Below are 24,921 nucleotides of genomic sequence, written 5' to 3'. Positions count from 1 at the left end.
AATTTTTTGTAAGCACCAGCAGAGATAGATTAGAAAAGATAATGAACACTATAGAATACTATAAAGCAAAAAAATAAAGAAGTAAAGGACACTATAAAGTATTTAGGGATGCATCTTACAAGATCTGCATGAAGAAAAACAAAGCTTAAAGGTAATTTAAGTTCTCCATTTAAGAATTCAGATAAGGAGAGTAAAAAGAAGAAAGTGAAAATTACCTCACCACTCAGAAGAAACTTCTGTTAAAATCTAGGGGCTCTATCCTTCCAAACGTACACCAGTAAAAACGTACATGCCATGTTAAGGGAAAAAGAAGCCAGTGCTGGTTTTAAAAGCATATCAACAGCTGTGGTGAGAAAGTAAGTAGTAAGCTTATAAAACATAGACTCATGAAGAAGGGGCAGCAGTTGAAAATGAGATTTCTGGTGAGCAGGAACATACTGGCAGAAGAGGCCTCAGTCTGGGGAGGATTGTGTTGCCACTGTGTTATGTCACCTGATCAGGCAGATTTAGCCCCAGCCAGGAAACGATGCCCCTGGAAAGAGCTCCCCGAGAGTCTTGGTTTCAGTCCATCCTCCCTCCCATATGCACTTCTTGCCCACTGTCTACTTACCGTCCCTCCCCGCCTTATTTTATAACCAGAGCAAAACAAGCCAACAAAAAGACAGGTGAGTAATTTAGTTTGGCTGAAAATGCCTCCGATGTGCGGCCAGAGGTGTCTGTCACTGAACCTCCTGTTCTCCTCCTCCCCCAGACCGCCCAGGTTTGCTGAATGTGAAGCCCATTGAGGACATCCAGGACAACCTGCTTCAAGCCTTGGAGCTCCAGCTCAAGCTGAACCACCCCGAGTCCTCTCAGCTCTTTGCCAAGCTGCTCCAGAAAATGACAGACCTCAGACAGATTGTAACAGAACATGTGCAGCTATTGCAAGTCATAAAGAAAACAGAGACAGACATGAGTCTTCACCCGCTCCTACAAGAAATCTACAAGGACTTGTATTAGCAGACAAGTCCGCATTCACTGACAATGTGTTCCTTCTTCCGATTGCACTATTATTTTGAGGGGAAATCTGACACCTAAAAAATTTACTGTGAAAAAGCATTTTAAAAAGAAAAGGTTTTAGAATAATAGATCTATTTTATGCATATTGTTTATAAAGATACATTTACAATTTACTTTTAATATTAAAAATTACCACATTATGAAACTGCTGGTTGTATTTGAAGCCTGAGTCTTATGCATCCCCTACCATACCCCCACCACCAGGCTTTATTTTCTTTTATGTCCCTCCGTCCTTCCTTCCCTTCTTCCTTCCTTCACTTTTCTTCTTTCCTTCCTTTTTTTTTTTTAAGATTTATTTATTTGAGAGAGAGAGAGCATGAGTGGGGGAAGGGACAGACAGAGGGAGAGAACAGACTCTGTGCCTCAACCTACTGAGCCACCCAGGCACCCCCATTTTCTTCTTTCTTACATATTTTTAAAAATGTGAATGGAACTGCTGGTCAACTTTCATTCTCAGTAGATTAATTTTTCACTCAATTCACAACTTCTCTGAACCTTCCATCTGCCTTAACAACCACAACTAAAAAAAGAAGGGAAACCTCAGGACCAAAAACTTTTCAGAGCATGTCTTTCTTACCCTGGATGTGCAAGTCTGGGGCACAGCCTTAGGCCTACCAAGAATCCAGTCTTCTTCCCTTAGACCCAGCCAGGATTTTCGCTCGTCACGAGCAGCCTGCTGATGGGGTACTGACCCATACGTGATACACCCCGTGGCAGGCACTGCTAGAAGCTGTGGGTAACAGAGGTGTTGGAAGATTTGGTACCAACAATTATGGTTGAATTGAGGGGAAAAGATTCATCTTTCTTAAAAACAGATTATAATACTCAGTATAATCATGTGCCCAATAAATGGCTCTAAGTACTGTAAGGATTCAAAGGAAGTAAGGATTGATGAAGATTGGAATAGTCGAGTGTGACTCTAAGTTCACTGAAGTGGGCCTCAGAGGATGTGTTGGATTTGGGATAGGTAGAGGGTAGGAGAAAAGACATTCCAAGAAAGCAAAACAGGAGGAACAAAGCAACAAGAGGAACCAAAACCAAACATGAATGAGGGAGAAGAACCACTTTCTGGTTCTGATGCACATGGACCAGTTTTGCTAGAATTATTCCTATTGTCCTCCTTGGGACCACCTTGCCCAGAGATCTTTTGCTTTTCCAACCTCAAAGGCTAATTATCTGTATCATTTAGGGGATGCATGGCTCCCTAGCATGCAGATGGTATGTTCCCTAAAAGTGGGGACTTTGTTGGCACATTAATAGGTTCCTTGATTGAAGCCACCAAATTCACTAGCAATTGCTTACCTGTGAACTCATGATACTGTGACTTTGAAGGGTACCTTATAAACACAGTCTCCTGTGTTCTTTCTCCCCAGGATGGTTATGTCCATTGACCTACATTATTTCCCTGCTGCTTCTCCCTTAGTTTATCTTTCCTTCTAATAAGGCTCTGATACTTAGGAAAACCTAACTTCACATTTGAGACTTTCGGGCCAAAATATCAGGAGAGACCTTTTCATCCTTTACCCCAAAATAGACATCTCCAAAGGGTCAGTTACAGAAGTGAGTCCTGACCACAGCCCTAAAAATGTAAGATCCCTAACCCTTTAGGAGCCACGACTTCCTAGCTCAAAACTTTAGATAACAACCTCAGCATTTTGAGACCAGCGACTGAAGTTGATGTCGAAGTGTTATCAAAACACCAGGAAGAAGAGTAACAAACTCAGTCCATCACATGGCTATTTTTCCCTTGATCTCAAACATCAGGATATTCTGAAACATCCCCATGACTGACTAGAGGCTCCACTACTGTTCCATGTGGAGAGTTTATCATCTGGCAGATCTTGAAGAAAAAAGGAAGAAGAAAAAAAAAAAAAGAACGTGTGAGCAGTAGACGAGGTGAGGATTCCACCTCAGAGGAGATCCCTTGTTTACAAGAGTTCTCAAACAAAAAGTCTTTCAGCACGCTGCCTGCTCTCTGTTCCCACCAGCACCGCGCGCAGCCGGTCCAAACCCTTTCCACATTCTCGGAGCTGTGGCTGCCAATGCGGGGAGGAAGGGAGACGCTCTCAGCTCTTTGGCACTGATGGTTAGCATTAAATAGCTTTTAAACCCTGGCAGCTTGCAAGTTCCCATCTCTCTGACTTCTTCCCTGTGGTTTGGACTATCATTTGCTAAATATTTTACGACACATCTTCTGCAAGCCTCCAAAGCTCCTGCTCCTTTCTCCGGTCTCCCTTTCCCCACAGGATGATTCACAATTTAATCAACAAATGTATCATCAGTTATTCATAGTATTTTCTCCGGACATAAACACACTTAGGGATTTGTGTTAATAAAAATAGGAAGAAAAGTAACTTCGGTCAAGAGTCCAAAAAAGGGAGGGGAAGGGGTTTCAAGGCTCCCAAGAGAGCCCTACGCCCAGCACTGCCCTTGAATCTGGCCTGGCTCCCCCCTCCAACACCCCTCCACCCCAGGTCTCTGCTGTCTGTGGAGCACAGGAACAGTGAGGTACCCATGGGAGAGACCATATCTGCACACCGCGTTGTTCTCTAGCCACCATCAAAAACTGGGCTGATCTGAGTTTCTGACTTCTCTTTTAAAATCTGGGCGAGGAGCAAGAGGATGGGGGTCTTCAGTGGGAACTCCACAAGAGTTGGAAAGCACTAGCTGGTGCCACACTGCAAATTCTGATTGATAACCCAGGGGGCAGAAACCAGGGGGACGGCCACATAAATGCCACTGAAGACAAAAGGGATGAGGGGGAACTAGGCTTCTGTGGTAGGCCTACTTACTTGCTACTGGATTCCAGTGACTTTTCCTCATCTCCCTGGAGGCTACCAAAGGCAAACCCTTTTTGTGGGCAGGCCCTACTTGCTGGATTATCTGCTACTAACTGTGTGGTGCTGATACAGCGGGTCAAGGGGGAGAGGGGGTTGGAAATTGGCCCCCAGATACCTATTCCCTTAAAAATACCCACTGGGGAGCAGGGGTGGAGCCTTCTAAAGAAAGCCAATTTCAGTTCTAAATCCCAAAAGAACCAAAATTCGTGGCCAGCAGGATCATCCCCATTGCTTTCTCTTTCCTCTTTCCCACCCACTCACTGGAACAGTTTGGGGCTATGAGACAGACCAAGACTGTCTTCACTAGGTAGCCACCTCCGTATTTTTCTCTCTCCTCTCCATGCCCTGGTTCCTGGCCCTGGCTCCTGTTGTCTCTGTTCACATTAGCACTGTTATTATCTGCCTATCAACCCTCACCATGTGAGTGTACATGGAAGGCCCACCATTTTAATGCTTACTGAAATGAACTAAAATAGCAGGATCTTAGCATGGAGCCTGTCAGATGTCATCTAATCCCACCTCATTCGTTCATCTGCACTCAGCTCCTACTCCAGTCCCCATGACACCATATGAAGAGGCGTGTGACTAGGCCCTGCCCTCAAGGGGCTCATGGTCTGTTGACAAAGTCGATGCATAAATTATAGCTCAGCCAAAGGGATGAATCGCCTAGAGGTGTGAAAAAGGATTCACAGGGGCTGTGGGTGGACTCAGAAATATAAAAGCACGTCATGTGTTCAGAAAAGAGCAAGAAGTGAGGCATGGCTCCCATAGCTGAGGTAGTGAGAAGTGAATGTGGCCAAGTCAGCATCAGATTGTAAGAAGCCTCACCGTCCATGGTAAGGAGCTACCTTGGACTATATTCATAAGCAATTGGGATCCAGGGGAAGGGGACAGGCAGAAGAGGGACAAGATGAAGTTTGCACATTGGGAAGTCAGCTCTCTACAGGTCAGATTCCCTCTACAAGGCTTCCAACGGCTGCCCAACCTCTGAACAACTACCTGAAGGGATGGGGAACTCCCTCCCTTTCAAGCCCCTTGGTGATTTCCATCTGGTAGGACAAGCTCTGCTCCCAGGGTCACACATACCACATGCTTGTTCCTGCACCCGAGAGGTTCTGACTCACCGTGTCCTCTTCAGTGAGGTGGCAGTTTTTGGCTCAGTCTTCCGGCCAGCTGAAGGACCCTACCCCCTCCCTACTTGCTGTCCATTCACTACTGCTCCTAGGAGCTGGGGCCTCACGTCCCCCCAACCCACAACATTCCTCTGCCTTGACAGCGAAGTCACTTCTACCCCCATGTAACAAAACTTTCATGCCCTACACTCATTTCCAGACAAGCCCTGCATTTGTCATAGAATTCTAGAAAATTCGAGCTCAAAGCTAACCCATTCAAATGACAGATGAGAAGCCTGAGGATCAAAGAAGTTAAGTAATATGCCCAAGGCCCTAGGCATCTACTAGGATTAATTTATTCAAAGGTGTTGTATTTCACACGTACTCTTACCAACCCTGGCACAGCCGCTAGTGGGGTCAGCAGTTTTAACAAGAGAGCCTCGAAGTACGTGACAGACTTGAAGCTAGTGCGAGTCTCGGCCCTGGGGAGCAAGGAAGAAGGATGGGGCAAAGTTCTTAGGGGGATTATTGCAATGGTCAAAAGGTTATTATGTGAATCACTCGGGACTGTGTCTGGCACGTAGTGTGTAGACCTGTTATAGAAGACAATATCTTAGTTTGGACTTCAGAGATACACAGGTTTGGGTTAAAATTCTAACTCTACCACTACTTGTCCTATAACCATATGACTTTTGGTCAATCTCTTACCCTCTCTAGGCCTTAATTACCCTCATATGCAAAATGGGACAATAATACCCATCTTATAGGTAATCTTGAGGATTAAACGTAATAGTGGCTATAAAACACTTCACACCGCTCCTTGGCACATCTTTACCGTCAGTCTGTGTTGGCTACAGATAACATTATGGCCGTTGTTATTATTAGAGGGCCCTTCATTCAAGAAGCCATCCTGGGCTCATAGAACAGGCTCTTCCTGTTCAAGTATTCTAGGCCTTACCTGAATAGATTGAAAGCCAGGTAAAAGGGACCGGATTTCAACATTTGGCAGTACAGTAAAAAATACGTTCTCTTAAACGTATTTTGCTTCCAGTCCATACACACTAGGAGAAAATAATTATTTGAAAGACAACTGCCGTGTTCTGATTTAGAAAAAATGCCAGGATGAGGCTAAGAAAACATTTTCTCCAAAGTAGTGGGACTTTTCTCTTGTGACTTAGGCTCCTAATTTTAGACCAATATTACATAGTTTGCATTTCCAGAGGGGTCATAAAGAATAAGAAAATTGCTAATTTGGGTCTGTAGGGAGTGGGTTGGGATATTTCCATCCCCTCTAGAGTTTTGTAAATATGTTCCAGGCCAAAAGTTCCCAGGAGAATAGCATTCCTGGGATCTATTTAGTGCCATGGGCTGTGCTCAAGGAGGATCCAAGTGGCTTTCTGCAGGAGTTAGAAAACCATGATCCTGTGGCCACTTTTGCATAATCCTGGAGGCCATGAAGTGTATGTTAGAGTATCCACTGTCAGCTTGAGGCTTGGCTCTGCCACTTTCTAGATGTGTGGCCTTGAGCAAGTCACCTCCCTCTCTGGGGACAAAGAACCTGGCCTATAGAAAGAAGTCCTTCAGCAAATTACAACTAATTTATTCATCATGAATAAAAGAATGGGTCTCAGTTTCCCTATCTGTAAAATGGGAATAATAGCACCTACCCTGCATGTCTTATAGAATATCATGCGAAGGAAGCAGGGCCGGCTGGCTCACCATTATTCACAGATAAGAAAGTGAGCCCTGGGGCGCCTGGGTGGCTCACTTGTTAAGCGTCTGCCTTCGGCTTAGGTCATGATCCCAGGGTCCTGGGATCGAGCCCCGCATCGGGCTCCCTGCTCAGTGGGAGGCCTGCTTCTCCCTCTGCCCCTCCCCCTGCTTGTGTTCTCTCTCTCGCTGTGTCTCTCTGTCAAATAAATAAGAAAGTGAGCCCTAATGAGGTATAGGAGGTAGCCCAAGTTTGCACAAATAAAAGCTAGAGGCAAAGCCAAGGCTGGAGCTCCGGCTTGCCGAGGCCCACCCTACCGAGGGTTCTTTGCTACCACGCGCTGCTAGATGCAAAGACAGTGTTGCCCGGTTGGCAGAGCACCACCGGCTTACGGCATAAAAGACTTCAGTGGGAATTTTGGCTCGGCCACAAAGTAGCTGTGCAACCTCAGGCAAGCTGCTTCCTGTCTCTGGGCCTCAGCTTCTTCATCTAGTTTGTGATGATCCCAAACCCTACCTTATAGGGTTGTTGTGAGGACGAGAAGTCACATGTAGGTGATGTGCCTAGAGCCCCTCAACACTTAAAATCTTCTAAAGACAACCTCACACCATCTACTGGGCACTTGATCTGACCTGGGGCCATTGGTGATCGATGTCCTCACCCAGAGAAGAAACCGTGGGACTCCAGCCTGTGAGGAATTGTCCAGTGTTGGCCTGGGTTCTGAAAGCGGTTCGAGGTGGCCCTTGGGAAATTGCTTTTTTGGGGCCTCAGTTTCCTCGCCTGAGGCTCTGGCCTGTCAGGGGCTCTGGCCTGTCTTTCCAGCTCTGACACCCCAGGTCCTCGGGAGCCTCTAGGGGGGAGGCTGGAAGGGAGACAGAGTTCTCTGGCTGACCAACAGTGTTCTCTGTTGCCCGAGCGCGTTCTCCCGCAGCGCGGCGGGGGCCTGGACGAGACAACAGCCAGCACTCGTTAGAGGCCTGGAGCCGCTCCAGCCGGAGGGGGTGCTGCCTCCGAGGGGAGGGGAGGGGCCACCGGATGGCTGCTTGGTTCCCACCCAAGCCAAGCTGCTGAGAGAGGGGCGTTGTGCTGAGTCAGCGAGCTGGCGGCTCCGCGCTGGGGCTCCCTGGCCGCCCGAGGCTGCCAGATGCGCTGCAGCCAGGAGGGCCCCCCAGGAGCCCGGCGTGTTACCGATGGTGCTGCCGCGGCGGCCACAGCAGCAGGAACCGTGCCCTGAAAACGCCTGTCCCCGGCCAGGCCTCCCAGGGCTCCGGGGTAGGGAGCGGCCCTTGGTGAAGGAAGACGTTTTTAGGAGCTGCCTCCTTCCGGCAGGATTCTGCCCCGGGGCCGCCTCCACCCTCCCCAGGCTCCCCAGTGGGTCCCCAGTGACAGCCATTATTCGTCTCAAGCACCAAGTACAAGCTTTCCTTATAAACTGCTTCGCAGCCATTTATTTAATCCTCCCCAAACCCAGTGAGGTGGTTTATGGGTCAGGGTCCCACAGAAAACAATGGCACACTCAGAAGGGACCCCTGGGGAGAGCTTAGCGCAGGGGAGGGGGGGATATTTATAAACCTTGGGAGGGTTAAAGGAAACCATTACAGGGTGGCGACACCAGCCCCCAGCCCCAGGCTGGCCAGGGCCCTGAGGTCAGGGGAGGGAAGGTTTTTGGAACCCAAGAGAGCTGTAGCCACAGGAGAGGGCTAAGTAGCAAGAGCTGTGGCCCAAGGAAGTGAGGAATATTCTCGCTGCTGTCCTCCAGATGGTAGAGAGCAAACTGGGGGATAAATACCCTTCCTCTCTCTCTTCCCATCCTCCCGCCTGAGTCTCCCATTGGCCAAATCCTACCGAAGGCCAGGGAACAGAGGAACCAATTGATACCATCCATATGATTCAGGCTCCCAGGGCACAGAGCAGGGTAGGGATGGGTGGAGGGCAAATCTGCAGGGCAAGCAGTATATCCAACATGGGTAGGTGGTATCATTAAGCCCATGATACTGAAAGGAAACAGAGAATTTTAAGTCTGGGTTCCCAGAGCAGTAACTGTCCACTCTAGGATTCAAAGTCAGGTCTGTCTAGCTCCAGAGACATAGTTCTTTCCATTGTATTAAACCAGCTGTAGGAGGAGACCCAAGGGACCAGGGCAAGAAGAAGGGAGGGTTGATGCAATCAGCATCTCTTTATACCCCTAGCCAGGGTGGGCCCTGGTAGCTGGGAACCCACACAATTTTATGGGGTACTTCCCACATCTTTCCATCATAGTCCCTGGAGACCTAAGGTGTGTAGCCTAAAGCAGCCCATGTAAGTTTTATCCTAAAAGTTAACATAAACTTTGTAGTTTATGCCAAAAAATTTTTTTATTTTGAATTAATGTTTAAAATATTGCTTAGAAGTTAAATTACTTAATTTATTTCTACTTCCCTGAAAATTTTAAGGAGAAAAAGGTTCTCCAAGGAAGGGTGCAATATATTTTCCATGGCTTTAATAAGTATCCCTAAGAATGGGCCATGTACCCTACTCTGAGGAGAACAGGCCCCAGTATCTTTTAGGGAAAGAATGTACTTGCCCAACACCTCATAGCTAATAATCAAACTTGGAGTCCCATGACCCTGCTCCCTGCATGGTTGAAAGAAAGGGAATCTGGCCAACATAGAGCCTGAAAAGGGAAAAAAGTCACTAGTGATCAGCCTGGGAGGGGTGAGGAGGAAAGGGTTTGAGCTCAATGTCAGCAAATGTTTACTGACATTCTCTGTCCCCAGCTCTGGGGACACTCAGATACACCTGGTATGACTCGGGTCATCTAGGAGCTCACTCTCTCCTAGAGACAGGCATCTAAGCTGGCAAGGCCAACACCACAAGTGGAAGGAAGAAGAAGTTTCGGAGGCAGGCAGGTGGGTTCAAAGCCCCTGCTCTGCCACTTCTTGGGGGTATGACCTTGGGCAAGTATGACCTTGGACTAGAAAGGTTTTCTAATTCCTCTTTTATAACTGGGCGAGGTCATACTTACATCATAAAGTTGCTGTGAAGGAAAGAGAGATGAAGTTTGAAAGCAGGCAGCACTGTGACTTAGAAAATGTGAATTCATCGTCATCTTTGTACCGTGATAAACACTGGGATAGAGGACCATGCATGTCAGGGCTTCGTGGGACTGCCATGCTCTTCCAGTCAAAAACTGCACTTGCGATCCAACATCAAAATAGGTTATCATAAATTTCCCAGAGAATCTGAGCTCTGTGGTTTCTGTTGCCGTGCAAGTGCAGCAGAGATTTAACTCTGGATGGGGGTAAGGGAAGGCTTCATGGAGGAGGTGACATTTGAGATGGACTGAGATTTATAAGGGTTGACCAGGCAGACTGGGAAGGGTTGTCCAGGCAAGGAGCTCGTGGGCAAAGGCACACGGCATGTTAGGCAGGATGAGTATTTTGTTGTGGCTGGACAGAAGGGGGCTGGGGGCTGGGGGCAGAAATAATGACTGGAACAGAATGGAATCAAATTAGGCTGGGGCTTATACTAATGGACGAAGGGGTTTGGACTTTATCCTAGGGGGAGTAGAGAGCCATGGAAGATTTTAAGCAGGGAGGTGGCAAATCAGATATGGTCACTCTGTCAGCCAGCAAGGAGATGGGGCTGGGTGGGAGGACCTCTGGGAGGCTCTGGCTGTCATGCGGACAAGAGGTGAAGCTGGCGTGAGCGAGGGGAAGGCATCAGCAAGGGGACGGAGGAGGGGGGCAGTGTTGAGGAATAGTCCAGGGCCTGCTTAATGTGGGGGAGAGGGGAGGGGTTGGGAGCACTCCAGGGTGACTCTCAGGGTTTGACCCGGGTGACACGGCAGGACAGGGACATGCTCTTTATTGAGATGGGGGTTTATCTGAGGGAAGGATAACAGGTTGTGTTTTAGAAATACTAAGGGTGGGAACCAAGTGGGCATCCAGGAGGGGGTCTGGTTAGCTGTTAGATAGACGGCTGTCTGCAGCTGAGAGGTGAGGTGGGCCGGAAGGGGACAGTGGGGGTAGTGCAAGAGGGTGAGGACAGTCACAGGACAGCGACAGTCAAGGAGAAGACCAAGAAATATTCAAAAAATTTGCGTTGACTCTCTAAGCCCTGTTTTCCCACCGAGGTCAAAAGGAAGTTTCACTTTCTCTGTTTTCTTTTTATCCATTGGTTGCCTAAATGTTGAGGAGTGCTTTCTACATGCTAGGGGCTGTTGGAGAAATAGGATTCCATTCAACTCCCAGTTCTGCAGAGCCTCCCACAGGCAAGGACATATGTCACCTCATTTCTCCTACACAGTGACCATGAGAGATAAATACTACTCTCTCCATTTCACTATCACCCCCAGGAATCGGGGCTTAGAGACCTGCATAAATGGGGCTCCTGTGGGTGTTTCAGTCCCATCTCTACACACACAGACACACACATACCATTGAAGATGTGTGTCTTGTTCTGACTCCTTCGTAGGACTTTATTCTCTCCCATAACTCAGCAGAAAACTCCCCGGAGCTCCTGTCTCTGCTTTTAGAGTTTTATTATCAGGAAGCAGTGGCCCAGACAGATGGCAGCGCCTGGGGCCAGAGTCCTTTCACTCTCAGATTCTTTTCTCACAGTAGGTGACTGCCTCCAGCTCCCAGCCTAGGAAACACCCCCCCTCCCCTTGCCTCACCCGAACCCCGGGTCCCTGGGCTGCAGCCAGAGCCAAAGGCTAGACTTGCTGTCATTGAAATGCAGTCCCCCAGTCTGACTCTCTGGGTAGTCTTCCTTTCTACTCCCATGTTTCTCAGGCCTGAAACCTTGGGACCTCAGTTTTCTCATCAATAAAGTGGAGGTTATAACCGTTTTTACAGACTTAGCAAGGCTGTTTGGAGGACAGATGAGGCAGTGGGAGGAGAAAGTGCTTCGCAAACACTGTGAACTAGAAAGTCATAGGGGCCGCTGCGTTATTGGTACCTTAACGGAGCTGTTGTCTGCACCTGCCTCCATGAGTCAGGCCTCAGGGCAGGTACTCCCAAGCCTGAAGCCAAACGCTTCAGTCCCAGACGAGGAAGATAAGCCCAGGGCACTGCAGTTCCACCCTCGGGAATCGGCTTTTCTCCCTGCAGCCATTGGAGGTTCCTGAGCCAGCTCTCTGCCCAGGTTTTATGAGCTCAGAGAGGTTTACACTATGACTAATATCCCATCCTCTCACTCCCCGGGTCGCCACTACCTGCTGGGCAGGAAGTCCACAGGACTCAACCCCCCTTAATCACCGCCACCTCCCCATGACCCGCCTCAATCAGGTCTCTTTACAGTCGGGCAGAGCCGGCTGGGCCTCCTCAAACTTCCATATCTGCGCCGGGAGATCACTGATACGGCTAATGGCGTTTGCTTGCCTCCACGCCCTGGGCCCAGCATTCCCGGAGTCACGCAACCCCACAGGCCCAGGGCGGAACTGATTCCCACAGCAGCGAGGCCTGAGCCTCGGGAGCCTCCCCACCCCATAAAATACATGAAATGAGCCTTTCTTCATGGCCACCTGGCCGGCCGGCCTCAAAGCTGCGGGGCAGTCTTCCCCCTTCCCAGTGACTGGCCCCCTCCATTCCTCCTGAACCCACCTACATTCTGTCTGGGCTCCCAGGGACCTTCTAATTTCTCCTGCCAGGGAGGAAGAAAGTTGCTAACCTGATAGCCAGTGTTTTCAATCACTCACTCACTCATTCATTCATTCATTCACTCGGTACTCACCAAGCATCTTCTCTGAGCCAGGCACTGTTGCTGACTGCTGGGGACATAAAGATGAATGGGACAGGGTCACTGCCCTCAAGGAGTGTGTCCTTGGGATTGGAAGCGGGAGTGTGGAGGTTGCAGAATACAAGGGTAGGAGTCCACGTGTTCCCCTTGCCCTTCCTGCTTGGGCTCAAGAGGCTCACTCCAGCGGCCAGTCTCTGCGCTGCTTACTGCCTGATTGGATTTGCCAGTCTTAATGCTCTCCAAGAGCAGCCCCCAGTCCAGGACTGATAGGAGTGGGGGACAAACACCCCAGCTCCCTCGCTCCCAGGTCAGATACAATTCTATACTGCCAGAGATGCCCAATGGGATTAGGATCCAGCTTATAAACACACTTCGTTTGGTTGGTGTTCTCCTCACCTCCCCAATAAACTACTTACACTCAGATCCCTGCTTAGGGTCTGCTTGTGGGGAAGCCCAAACTAAGGCAGCTGGTTAGTAATGACAGTAGCCAGTTAGGACAGTAGCCATTGACCCATTCATACAGCCAGTGAAGACCCCCTGAGCACCGACTGTGTACTAGACCCTGGGTGCTGAGGATGCTGGGAGTGACCCAGTCCTGGGCCCTGCATCCGAGGAACTGTCTAGCGAGGGAGGCAGGCAAGTAAACCAACAGTGACCAGTCAGAGTGATGTGGGCCGTGACAGAATATGGTTCGGGATACCACGTGAACACAGTAGAGAGCCCCTAACTCGGTGCGAAGGATGGAGGAGGCAACAGCTAAGCTGAATCTTAAAAGTGCAGGAGAGTCCATCAGGTGGAGAAAGTGTGGAAGTGTTCCAGGTAAAGGAAAGGTAGAGGTAAAGATACACACATATAACAGAGCCTGACCTGGTTCTGGAAACACTAAGTCGTCCACTGGGGATGGGACATGGCTCCTAGGAAGGAAGAGTGGGAAAAAAGGCAGAATCCAGATCCTAAAGGCCTTTCCTTTTCCGGCATTTGCATTTTTTTAAAGGGAAATCTGAACAGAGCAGTGTTTAACCTCAAGAAATGCAGCTCTGATGAGGTTCGGACACCAGAGGAATAGTTGTGCTAAGCAAGGTCCTTCACCTCTCCTTGTCCTGCTTCCCTGATGTTCCAGGCCTGGCTATGACCAGATGGTTGTTTGCAGAGGGTGCTGGGGGCCTCTCTGCAGCGAGGACTCACAAGGCTTTGGAGGACAGATTAGACCAGAAGGACAGCAGCGGGCAGCACGAGCTCCCCCTCTCCAGCCAGCAAAAGCCAGCCATTAAAGCCGCTTCCTGGTGGGATGCCTCCCAGGACCCAGCTCCCTCTCTTCTCAGAGATCTCTGTCTTTTGGAAATACGGGAGAATCGGGTATGGGTTATCATTTATGTGGGTACGGGGGAGGGGTGATTCAGACATTCCTGGGCACGTCAGGTGAGCCAGTAGAAGGGAGTCCCAGAAAGCCAGTCCCTGTGAGCAAGACAAGCCTGTGAGTTGGTGTGGAGAAGCCTGAGCGGCTAACAAAGTCTTCAGTGGGGGAAGGGGCGACTCTGAGCACAGCAACAGGCTGTCACTTAAATCTCTCCAGCTCCACTGGCCTATCCCAGGAAAGAAGTCCTAGGAAAGAAGAGGCCTCTGGGTAAAGCCTAAAAGCTGGTTTAATAAAATCTCTGTTCCAAGTTCTTTCCATGAATTTTTTTGTTGTTTTATTTAAATTCAAGTTAGTTAACGTATAGTGTATGATTAATTTCAGGGTAGAATCTAGTGATTCATCAGTTGCATATAACACCCAGTGCTCATTACAACACATACCCTCCTTAATGCCCATCACCCAGTTTCCCCATCCCCCCACCCACCTCCGCTCCAGCAGCCCTCAGTTTGTTTCCTCTAGTTAAGAGTCTCTTGTGGTTTGTCTCCCTCTCTGTTTTTGTCTTACTTTATTTTTATGAAGTCTCTGGTTTGGTCTTAAAAGAATCCACTGAGGCACTTGTTAAATTCCCATGCCCCCTTTTAAGAGACAACTGAAGCACAGAACTGCTGAGTAATTTGCCCAAGAGCACCCAGTTTTTAAGCTGGCAGAGAAAGGAGGGAGCCAATTTCTCACACTGCGCCTCTGCCCAAGGTGAAGCTCTGACACCCCCAGAAGTCCAGTGCGCTCAGGCAGCCCCCAGATCGGGAACGGCTGGTCTTTTCAGGGAGCACCCACCAGAACTTCAGCCTGATTGGACGAGCCCAAGTCACATGACATACCACCTAACCAATCCCTGTGTCCAGGGGGATGCAAAAAGCCAATGAGCTAATCCCTGTGTCCCACCCATCCCAGAAGCAGCTGGGAGGTGAGAACTTTCCCAAACAAAGGTCACGGAAAAGGAAATGGATTCTGGAGGAGCAAACACCTTGCAGCCAACTACAGTTCCGTGAGGGAAACGTGATTTATTCCACCACAACATAAGGCGTGGTGCATAACAGAACTCTGTCAGGATCCCACCAGGAAATAGCCGGCACACTCAGATTGGGTAATTTGAAGAGAGTTTAATAAAGGGATTATTTACAAAGGAGTAGGCAGAATGTAAAGAAACCACAGGGATTGTGCAGAACCTGGGGCTAGGCACAGTGACAAAGAGCAATCACCAGAACCCGGAGAGAGAGCAAGCTGTGAGAAGAAGGCAGCCTGAGAGAAGCAGTGACCTTGGTCCAAAGAGGGGGCCAGCTCATGGGGACCCCACAGGGAGGGAACCAGGGGAATAAGCCAAAATCCCTCTCTCTTTCCCCTCTGGGCTCCTGCATGTGTCCCCTTGACTGAAGCCGGCCACAAACCAGAGAGTGAGGATGCCTGTTGATGCCAACCATTCAGGGTGCAAAATATCCAGGACAAAGGTGGGCATGGCCTGGAGAGGCAGATGGCAGTTGTCCAGCACATCTGAAAACTCAGCAGCTCTTGGAAGCAGAGCACTTGGTCCCCACCCTGGGAAGCTCTACTTCCAACAGCACTCTCAACATGAAGGGTGCTTGAGAATCACCCAGGGAACTTTCATAATTGCAGTTGCCTGGGACCCACTTCACAGACTCTGATCCGGTATGTCTTAAAATGGGTTCATCTGAGCCCAAGACAGGCCCATGGGTGCAAGTGGTGTCTGGGGGAGGTGACTGCAGGAAGCAGTAATGAGAATGAGGAGAACAAGACAGGGAAGGAGGAAAAGTCAACATAGGTGTGCATTGCTGAGGTCACTGCTCTCTCAGTAAATAAATACTCCAAGAGTATGTGCCAGAAGGACAGTTCCCACCCCCACTGGTCAAGGATTTCCCCCAGGGGCATCCTGACTGTGTTTTTATGTGGGCTCCCACAAGCTTGGAGAAAGTCCTAGGCAGGATATGAAAAGATGTGCTGTACATACCGGGCAGGGACACTTGACAGCTCAAGGTGAGGCTGAGCATGCACCGAACCATCACCGCACCTGTGGGTGACATCAGATGGGCCTGCCATGTGGCTTGGGCGCCAGAGGCACATGCATCTGCCAAACAGGTCTCGTGTGAAGTCTGTACTGTAGGCAAACATCCTGGGTGTTCCTGAAAGAGACGGTCAGTAAACCACAGTTGGGAAAACTTCTTTGCAGGACAACACACCACGTTTCAGGCACTAGGGGCTGAGGGTGAGTCAGAGTCCCTCAGAAGAGCGAATGAGTGGTTGATTATACTGACATATCATTTTATACTCTTGAGTGTATCAGTTATCTACTGCTGTCTAACAAATTATCCCAAAATCTGATGGCCCAAAACAATGATAATCATTGATTATCTCACAGTGTCTACGGGTCAGAAATTTGGAGGCCACTTAGCTGGAAGGTTTTGGCTCAGAGCGTCTCATGAGGTTGCATCAGATGTCAGCTGGGGCCACCTCATCCGAAGGCTTGATTGGGCTGTGGGATCTGCTTCCAAGATGGCCCACTCACATGATATTGGCAGGAGGCCTCAGTTCCTTGCCAAGTAACTGCCCCAGCCCCCACTTGAGAGTCCTCACGACAAGACAGCTGGTTCCTCCAGAGTGAAATGTGGAATCCACACTGCCCTTTTATGATTTAGGCTTAGAAGTCAAATTTGTCATTTCTATAAGACCCTATTGGTCATACAGCTCAGCTCTATTCACTGTGGGAAGGGACTACACAAAGGTGTGGGTACTAGGAGGCTGGAATCACTGGGGGGCTTCTTGGAGGCTGGTTACCACCCCAATGTTAGCACAGAGGCTGACATGTACAGGTAACTCGGTTAGTGATTGGTGAGTGTTGACTATGCCCTGGCCCTGTGCAAGGCCTGCCCCTTACCTGAAGAGCTTATATTCTTTTTAGAAAGTTAAAATAGAGATTGAATAAGGAGAGGCCAGCAGAAGCTAGTGCTCAAGAGAACTATAAATTGAATCAGCTCAGAAGGCTAAGAGTGGCCCAGGGGAGTGTCCAGACACCTTAATGGCAGGCAGAGAGCCAGCTGAGTCCCTATTCTGACCCTACAAGGGAAGTTCCTTGTTGCTTGGAAGTTTGGGGCAGGAAGCTCCCACTCTCTGCAGCTTGCCCTGAGCCTCTAGCTGAATGGCTGAGTGACATTGGGCTGATTCTGCCTTCTGTTTCCTGCCGGATGGCTAACACCATCCATGACTCTTATTCCAGTCGGGGACAAGCCTGAAGAGTGTGAGAGCTAGAAAGGCCCCAAGAGGCCATCAGGTCTCATGTCCGATGTGAAGAAACTGAAGTCCAGAGAGAAAAGGGGGTTATCTAAGGTCACCGGTAGACATACTCAACACCCATTTGGGGCCAGGCCTTCTGCTGGGACCTTGACACCCATCACGTCCTTTAATCTTTACAGCAACCTTGAACCATAGGAATGATGAATCCCATTTTACGGATGGGATCAGGGAAGGAAAGTGCGCTACAGACAGCCACATAACTAAGAAGCCGTGGAGCCTAGATTTGAAGCCCAGTCTCTCTGACCTTTAAGGCCGTGGTCTTGCAGGCTAGAAGTTGGGCAAACGGAAGAGATGGTGAAGCCAGACATCTGTGCCCCTACCAACAGTGGGCTCTGGGGACCGTGTCTATCTCCAGCCCCCTCCGGCCCTGGCATGAGCTCCCTGAACGGTGCCAGCGACACGGGGCCCTGTTTAGCAATCCCCAAGCAGAACACCCCGCTCTGGGATGGAGCACACAGTGGTGACACCAGCAAGATTTTGGCTGCCTTCACACTCATTGCAGGAAGGGTGGCCGCCATGTGAGCTGGTTATTGCCACAGGCACGGGGCTCAGCATCTTAGGTTAAGGCCATGGGGACTCAGGGGATCTGAGCTCTGGCGCAAAGGCTCATATGATCAGGACCAGTGTTGTGCAATGGTTTGGGTCAAGGGTTTGCCAGTCAGAAGCCCCGATAAACAATGCTGGGCTCCATAGAGACAAACACAACAAGCTTTCTTTGGGTATCTGTTGAGTGGCAGCCACAGGCCAGGGCATGGGTAGACAGTATTTCATATTTGCACAGCATTTCTGGGTCGGGGGGGCGGGTACCATCACTCCCTCGTATAGATCAGGAAACTGAGGCCCAGATAGGGGAAACGGCGCCCAAAGTCAGAGAGTTATGAAGTGCCCGTCGAAATTTGAACCCAGGGCTGTATGACTCTCCGACCCCCGGCCCAGTCTGCCACCTCCGTTCTCTGCGCCGAGGCTCATGGCCGGGTGGGAGTCCATTTCTGTGTGTTCACCACAGGACCCCTGTTGCAGCGAGTGTCTGGGTTGGCAGGGTCACCCAGGGGTTAAAGCTGGAGCTTTAGGTGCCTGACCAGACCTGCATCCAAGTCCTGATCTGCCACTTCAAGTTCTGTGGCTTCGGGGCCAATCCCTTGGCCCGTGTGAGTCTCCATTTTCCAGAACGTCTGCGCTGTTAAGTTGCTCAGGTCAAGGAGCTGATGCCTCTGGGGTGCCTGGGAAGCGCTCAGGAAATACTCATCAACCCACTGGGTGGTTTCTAATCAATTGGGGCTGCTGTCCTAAAAGGCAGACGGGGGATCAGAGACCCCATAGCCAGGACCTTGAGTTTCGCAGATGCCTGGGAACCCCATTAAGGGCCAGCCCCCTTCAGGGGAGGTGGCATCATCCTTATCCTTACAGAGAAATGAGCTGAAGCCCAGAGCCGGTAAGGAACTTGCTGAAGGCTGCACAGCTGCGGAGGTGGGACTGGTACTGGGAGCTCATGTTCCTTCCACCAAACCTATCACATTCACCTCTGCTTCCCAGGGCCCGGCATGGCTGGGACCCAACAAATGCCTGCCATTCAGGAGGGGGGTATACTTTGCAGGGGTAGATAAGGGCACTTTTACCAAAGTCTGATGCAAAAGCTACTGTGGGCACGGACAAGGGTTTGATGGGCAGCCTTTGGAATCCAGTCCCTCCCTCCCTCCCTGCCTGCCTGCCCAGCCTCATTGCTCAACACAGGCTCCCATGGGGACTGGCCTCGGCTCAGCCTCAGCCACCTCCACATCACGCATGTCCCCCCCACCCCAATGTCCTTCTCATTTGTCCCAGGGGGGTGGGGGATGGGGGGCGGGACTCCCTACCTCCCCTTTAAAAATATTTCATTTGTTTCTCTTTACTATACAGTTCATTTTATTACAGGAAAAGTAGTCAATAGAGAATGAAATTTTCTACTCATTTCAAATATTCATTTCAAAGTGAAAAACGAGAAGCTAAGAATCAGCTGCAACCTGACCACTGAGAGACAAGTGGACAAGGGCCGTTAACATCGCCCGAGTTCTGGTCTAAGTAGACACACACGTGCAGACATTTATGTACTTTTTTTTTTTTTTTTTTACCAAAATGCTGCTTGGAAACCCGCTTCATTGTCTTAAAAACAACATTATGACAAAAATGATTCCTGTTCATCACGGACAAAGTACAAATTGTGAACGGCACAAAGACAAAAGTGAACATGACCACCACGGTCAATATTCGATGGTTATTTCCTCTCGATTGATTTTTTGGTGCCTATAGAATGAGGTATGAAATTGTTTCACGGCATTTGAGTATAAAAGTAAATATATTTTCTTTCTAAATCGAAAGAGTATGTTTTCAGGGTGGGGCAACCTGGAAAGTCGAGGAAGGGCCTCTAGTCCTCAGTCTCTCGTGCCTGCTCCTGCAATCCTCCCTGGCCTCTCAGAGGCAGGCGGCTCCGTCCCTACAGGTCACGCCAGGGTCCCCGGGTCACAGCTCCAGTATCTGCCCCCATGGCCTCCCCAGTGGCACACCCATCAGTGGCTCAGCTGCCTCCAGGCCACCTCCCGGCCCTCCCGCCCAAGTCTCAGTGGACACAGCCCTTCCCTTCCCACTTCTGTTCCCTCTGACCCTTGAACCCCTCTCTGTCCAGAACCATCCAATGCCATCAATTCTGGGAGCACTGGCTTCAGCAAGGGAAAGGCTGGTAAATTCTTGGCGAGAAAGCTGATGTGGAGGGATGGAGATGCTCCCTCTCTTTCTTCCTTGAGTCTCTTACATTCTCAAGGGCAAGTCAGAAATTAATGTGCCAACGAGTTATGCTGCCCAAAGCATACACCTACACTAAACAAAAATGCAAGTGCAGGCCTTTTTGTCATCTTTTCTCTTCCCTCTCTTCATCTTATTTTCTCCGCTACTCAAGCTCTTCTCTTTCTTCTTCTCGGTTCCCTTTCCTGGTCATCCCAGCCCTCAGTGGCCTCACCCTCCTTTGAACTCCTAAGGCTTCGGGTTCATGGATCATCACCCTGGATGGGGTGACTAGGGCCATTGCTGTGTAGCCAGACAGGCCTGGTTTTGGAGCACCGCAAGGTCAGGGTCTGCATCTGCCCGTGAGGGTACCCTGGAGGAAGTGGCTGGGGGCCAAGCAGGAGTGGTTCTTGACTGAGAATTATGAAATTGGACAGAGGACATCTGTCCCCAATTCTTATCTCCACCAGTGCAACATAGAGGCTCCTCTCGGGATGGGTTTGTAGGGCCAGAGTAGAAAGTGTCGGCCCAAGCTTAGGGGTAAACCTGGTATTTGTGGCGGCCATGGAACGATAGGGAAACCCAGCAGAAGTCTCAGGATCATCTGGAGTATAGGGAGGCCCAAGGCTGGTGGCCGCTTTCCTGGTTCATGGCAAAACATCCGTGCAAGTTGGCCCAAGACCGGGCATAAAGAGGAGGGGGTTCTCGGAGTGTCTGGAAATCAAAGTGGGCGATGGGTGGATGGAGGATGGCTAACCCAGTGACCCCAGTGGCAAAAGAGTGGTGTCCGTTGCCCCAGCCCACCTGTGGCTTCCCCCAGTTGGTCTGGCTTAGCTGGAGCATGGTTCAGGCTGCTCCGGATAGCCAAGGAGGACCCGGAGGGAGGAACTGTTTCTATCACCTTAGTTTGTGTGCGTGCTCATCCTTATTTATTTATGGTAGTGATAAAATGAGCGATTCCCTGCTTTGGCAAACAGGGTGTCCAGACCGTCGGTGAGTTGTTCTCACCGCCGGCGTCGCCAGCAGAACAGCTGCTCTGGAACTATTTGCCCCGAAACAAATGGTCCAGCTGGTGAGCTCCACTGTCCTGTGGTACTTCTCTCTTTGCTGGGGGCTGGCACCTCTCATTAACGTCAGGTTTCAGCCGTGCTCCCTGCTCACCAGAGTAGCACCTGCTCTCTGGCGGCTGAGTTACTACCTTGTTAAAGTGGTCCATATATTTAAGTCTTTTCTAAATTCAACAGGTGCCTCACACATGGCAGGCCATCAGCCCCACACGCTCACTCAGTCAGGGAGCCCAGGGAAGGGCCCCAAAGGAGAGCCCTTTTCCTGTCAACCCTAGTGCAGCCGCCAGCCGATGAGGGTCCCTGGTCCGGTCATGCCCTTGCTCAAACACCTCGAATGGCTCCCTATGACCTACATGATAAAGTTTAAAATCTCCGCCATTCAAGATCCTTACAGTCTGACTTCAGCGGGCTTTTCCAGCCTCCCCTTCTACCTCTCCTTCCCACATCCTAACTTCCAGCCTTCTCCAGCTGTCAACAGTCCATTCATCATTCAAAGCCTGGCTCCCTCCTTAGTTTCTGCCATAGCTCTTTTATTCTAATCTTCATCAAAATGGAACTTAGATGGGCACCTGGGTGGCTCAGTCGGTTAAGCATCTGACTCTTGGTTTCAGCTCAGGTTGTGATCTCCCGGTCCTGGGATTGAGCCCTGCCTCGGCTCCACGCTCAGTGTGCAGTCTGGTTGAGATTCTTTTCCCTCCCTTGCCCTCCCGTTCCCTGCTTGCGCTCACTCTCTCTCTAAAATAAGTAAATAAATAAAATATTCCCCCGAAAAATGGAACTTAGAATGCCATAGGATTTTGTCTCCTGCCACATACACTGGAACTTCTTAGGGTTGGGGATGTTGTTTAGCTCTGTGTCCCTCACACCCTGCACTCAGGAGCAGCTCAGTAAGCCATGCTAGGTGCTTTTTCCAAACAGGCTCTCTAATCACCATGGCAACCTAGCACACTAGGCAGTGTTTTCCCCCAAATGAAATCTCAGGTTAAGCAACTTGCCCGAAGTCAGATATGCTTCGTCTCAAAGGCAGAACTCTCCTCACGGCGTCTAAAGTGGGTGTAATGTGTGTGTGCTAAAAACAAAAACAAAACAAAAAGCAAAACAGAGACCCCACCCTGCTTCATAGAGGCAGCATTACCCGGACCTAATCCCACCTCTCATGGGACGGAATGTTTTCTGGGAGCTCCCTGCCTAGGCGAACACCGCCCCACCCCCCCGCCTTCTCTGAAGTTCGGTTTCCTCGGCTGTCATGGGGTATGATGTTCATAGCTTCCTTCTTAGGCTGACAGAGATAAGACACACAAAGCAAGCAGCGCTGGGCTACGTCCCCTTCCTTCCGGGGTGCCCTGCCCCGGCTCGGGAGCAGCTCCGAGGTCTCGTCGGTGGCCGAGGGGCGGTGGCCGGGGCGGGGCAGGGGGCGGAGCCTGGCCCCTCCTGACCGCCCGCCAGAGTCACACATCTGGCCCCTCAGGGTGGGGGTGGGAAGGGAGCCAGGCTCCCTGGACGCTGAGGAAATGTGTCTGTTGTGGGCCTGTTGGGCAATGCTGAAACTGGGGAGGAAGGAACAGCGGCCGCCGCGTCTCCCGGCCGGGGCTGGGGCCCGCGCAGCTTGAGCAACGCCCCCGGCAGTTGCTCCATCGGCCAAGCCGGGCGGTGATGCCCCAGGGTGGGGTGTTGCACCACGTTCTTAGAAAGCTGCCTCTGTACATGCAGTGCCATTTGGGGCCTGGACTGGTTTTGTTTCATCACTGTCTTTTTCACTTCCAAATTTCTGAGGGGAAATTGGGAGACAGTGATGTGGTGAAATGATCATTATTAGCCAACTTTCCCCGAGAACTTACTCCGCGTCCTGCACTGTGCTGAGTGCCTTCATCTAAGTGATCTCGTGGAACGCACACACCAACCCTCTCAGATAGGTGCTCTTCTTCTGCACACGAGCCCGTGAAGAAAGTGAGGCCCAGAGTGGTTGAGCAACTTGCCCATGGTCACACAGCGGATAAATGGGGGAGCCAGGATTTGAGCTCACCCTGCCCGGTTCCGGGACCCTTAACCGCTATTAGCACTGCCTCCCAGGAGTGAAAAGAACCTGACTTTGAAGTCAGGCCTCTCTGGAGTCGAATCTCAGCAATGCTGCTGGCTCACTCCATGTCCTCAGCAGGGCCCTTTCTCTTCTCTGGGCCTCAGCTTCCCCATCGGTAGAGAAAGTGGGTTAGAATAGATGACTGGGGGGCGCCGGGGGGGCTCAGTCGTTAAGTGTCTGCCTTCGGCTCAGGTCATGATCCTGGGGTCCTGGGATCGAGCCCCGCATCCGGCTCCCTGCTCTGCGGGAAGCCTGCTTCTCCCTCTCCCACTCCCTCTGCTTGTGTTCCCTCTCTCGCTGTGTCTCTCTCTGTCAAATAAATAAATAAAATCTTAAAAAAAAAGAAGAGATGACTGGTTCTCAAATTTTCCTTTAGCTGAATGCTTCAAGCAGGGATTGACTGCAGACAGGCATGAGAGAACCTCACAGGGTGACGGGAACATTCTAAAACTGGATTGTGGTGATGGTTGCACAACATCATAGATTCTCTAAAAAGCCTTGAATTGTACACTGCCAATGGGTGAATCTTATGGTATGTAAATTACACCTCAATAAAACTGTAAAAAACTGGAATAGTTTATAAAACCACAATACTCAGTCCCCAGTACCCCACAGGACTGTTCAAAAACAGTAGGCGGTGTGGATTCTGGATGGCCTCAGACTCTGACCTTCTGCAATCCTGAGTCATTTTTAGCACCTGCTTTGTGTGGATTGCTCTGGTGATGTGTGGACAGGGATTCTGTCCTCTACATTGTCAGCCCGGCCCCAGCACAACACCTGGCCCGCCGGAGGTGCCCAACGAGCATTATTCCATGAATGACAGACTGAGGAGTAACTTGAACATTTTCACAATGGTTGACCAGACTTCAGGCTGCTTGGAGGCAGGAACTGTGTTTTCCTTTCCAAACACCCAATTCCCAGCACAGACCTCATACAAAGTAGGAATTTGGTTGTGGTTTGTTGAATAAATAAATGAGTGAATGAATAAACGACCCAGTCCCTGCTCATGAGACAAACTGAGAAGGCAAGATGTCAATGTATATATACAGTCATCCCCCCTTATCCGCGGTTTCATTCTGCATGATTTCAGTTACCCACGGGTCAAGCGTGCTCCTGAAGCAGATGATGCTCCTTCTGACATATCATCAGATCAGAAGTGGCCTAGCGCTAGGGCACAGCACTTACGTCATTCCCCTGACTTCGTCTCATCACGTGGGCATTTTATCATCTCAAATCATCAAAAGAACAAGGGTGAGTACAGTACAGTAAGGTATTTTGAGAGACACCATCACATAACTTTAATTACAGTATATTGTTGTAATTGTTCTATTTTATTATGCTTGTTGTTAATGTCTTACTGTGCCTAATTTATAAATTAAACTTTCTCATAGGTATGTTTGTTTAGGAAAAAAAACACAGCATGTGTAGGGTTTCAGGCATCTACTGAGGGTCTTGGAACATATGCACCATGGATAAGCGGGCTACTGTGTGCACACTGTGTATGACTGAGGATGCGTCAGTTGTAAGTTACAACTGTAACTTTAGGGCGAATGAAATTGACTGGGAAGGTATGGGGATGAGAGCCCGCAGATCACACCGTGGAAAGGATGGGTCGAAAGCAGTTCCATGGGTCCATGCAGCAGACCTGGCTCATCTCTTTAGGAAACCTCTATGGGATGAGGCAATTGGAACCATCTTCAGTCCTTGTGTTATCCCCCCTTGAGATTCAGATCCCAGGAGAAGAGCATCTGATTAGCTTGGCTGGGATCAGATGCCCTCCCTTAGCCAAAAATAGTTGGGCACTTGTACTGACAGTCTATAAAGACTGTGTTTAGTGAGGGCTGGGGGAGGGGCTCAAAA

General features: G+C 50.0%; 1 protein-coding gene across 8 annotated transcripts in view; it reads left to right on the top strand.

Moving 5' to 3' along the window:
• PPARG (peroxisome proliferator activated receptor gamma) overlaps positions 1–24,921 on the top strand; it is a 179,699-nt gene that overhangs the window by 129,991 nt on the left and 24,787 nt on the right. For 6 of the 8 annotated variants that reach the window (XM_036073566.2, XM_036073565.2, XM_078074946.1 and 3 more), the window contains one exon: positions 752–1,204. In XM_036073566.2, the coding sequence (XP_035929459.1) occupies positions 752–999 (248 nt within the window). In that variant the 3' untranslated portion in view covers positions 1,000–1,204. Of the gene's footprint in view, positions 1–751; positions 1,205–24,151; positions 24,313–24,921 lie in introns of those variants that run through there. The other 2 variants (XM_036073564.2, XM_036073567.2) reach the window with 2 other exon arrangements.

Source organism: Halichoerus grypus, chromosome 1, assembly GCF_964656455.1.
Source record: "Halichoerus grypus chromosome 1, mHalGry1.hap1.1, whole genome shotgun sequence".
Lineage (NCBI taxonomy): Eukaryota > Metazoa > Chordata > Mammalia > Carnivora > Phocidae > Halichoerus > Halichoerus grypus.
This window is presented reverse-complemented; position numbering and strand designations above follow the sequence as displayed.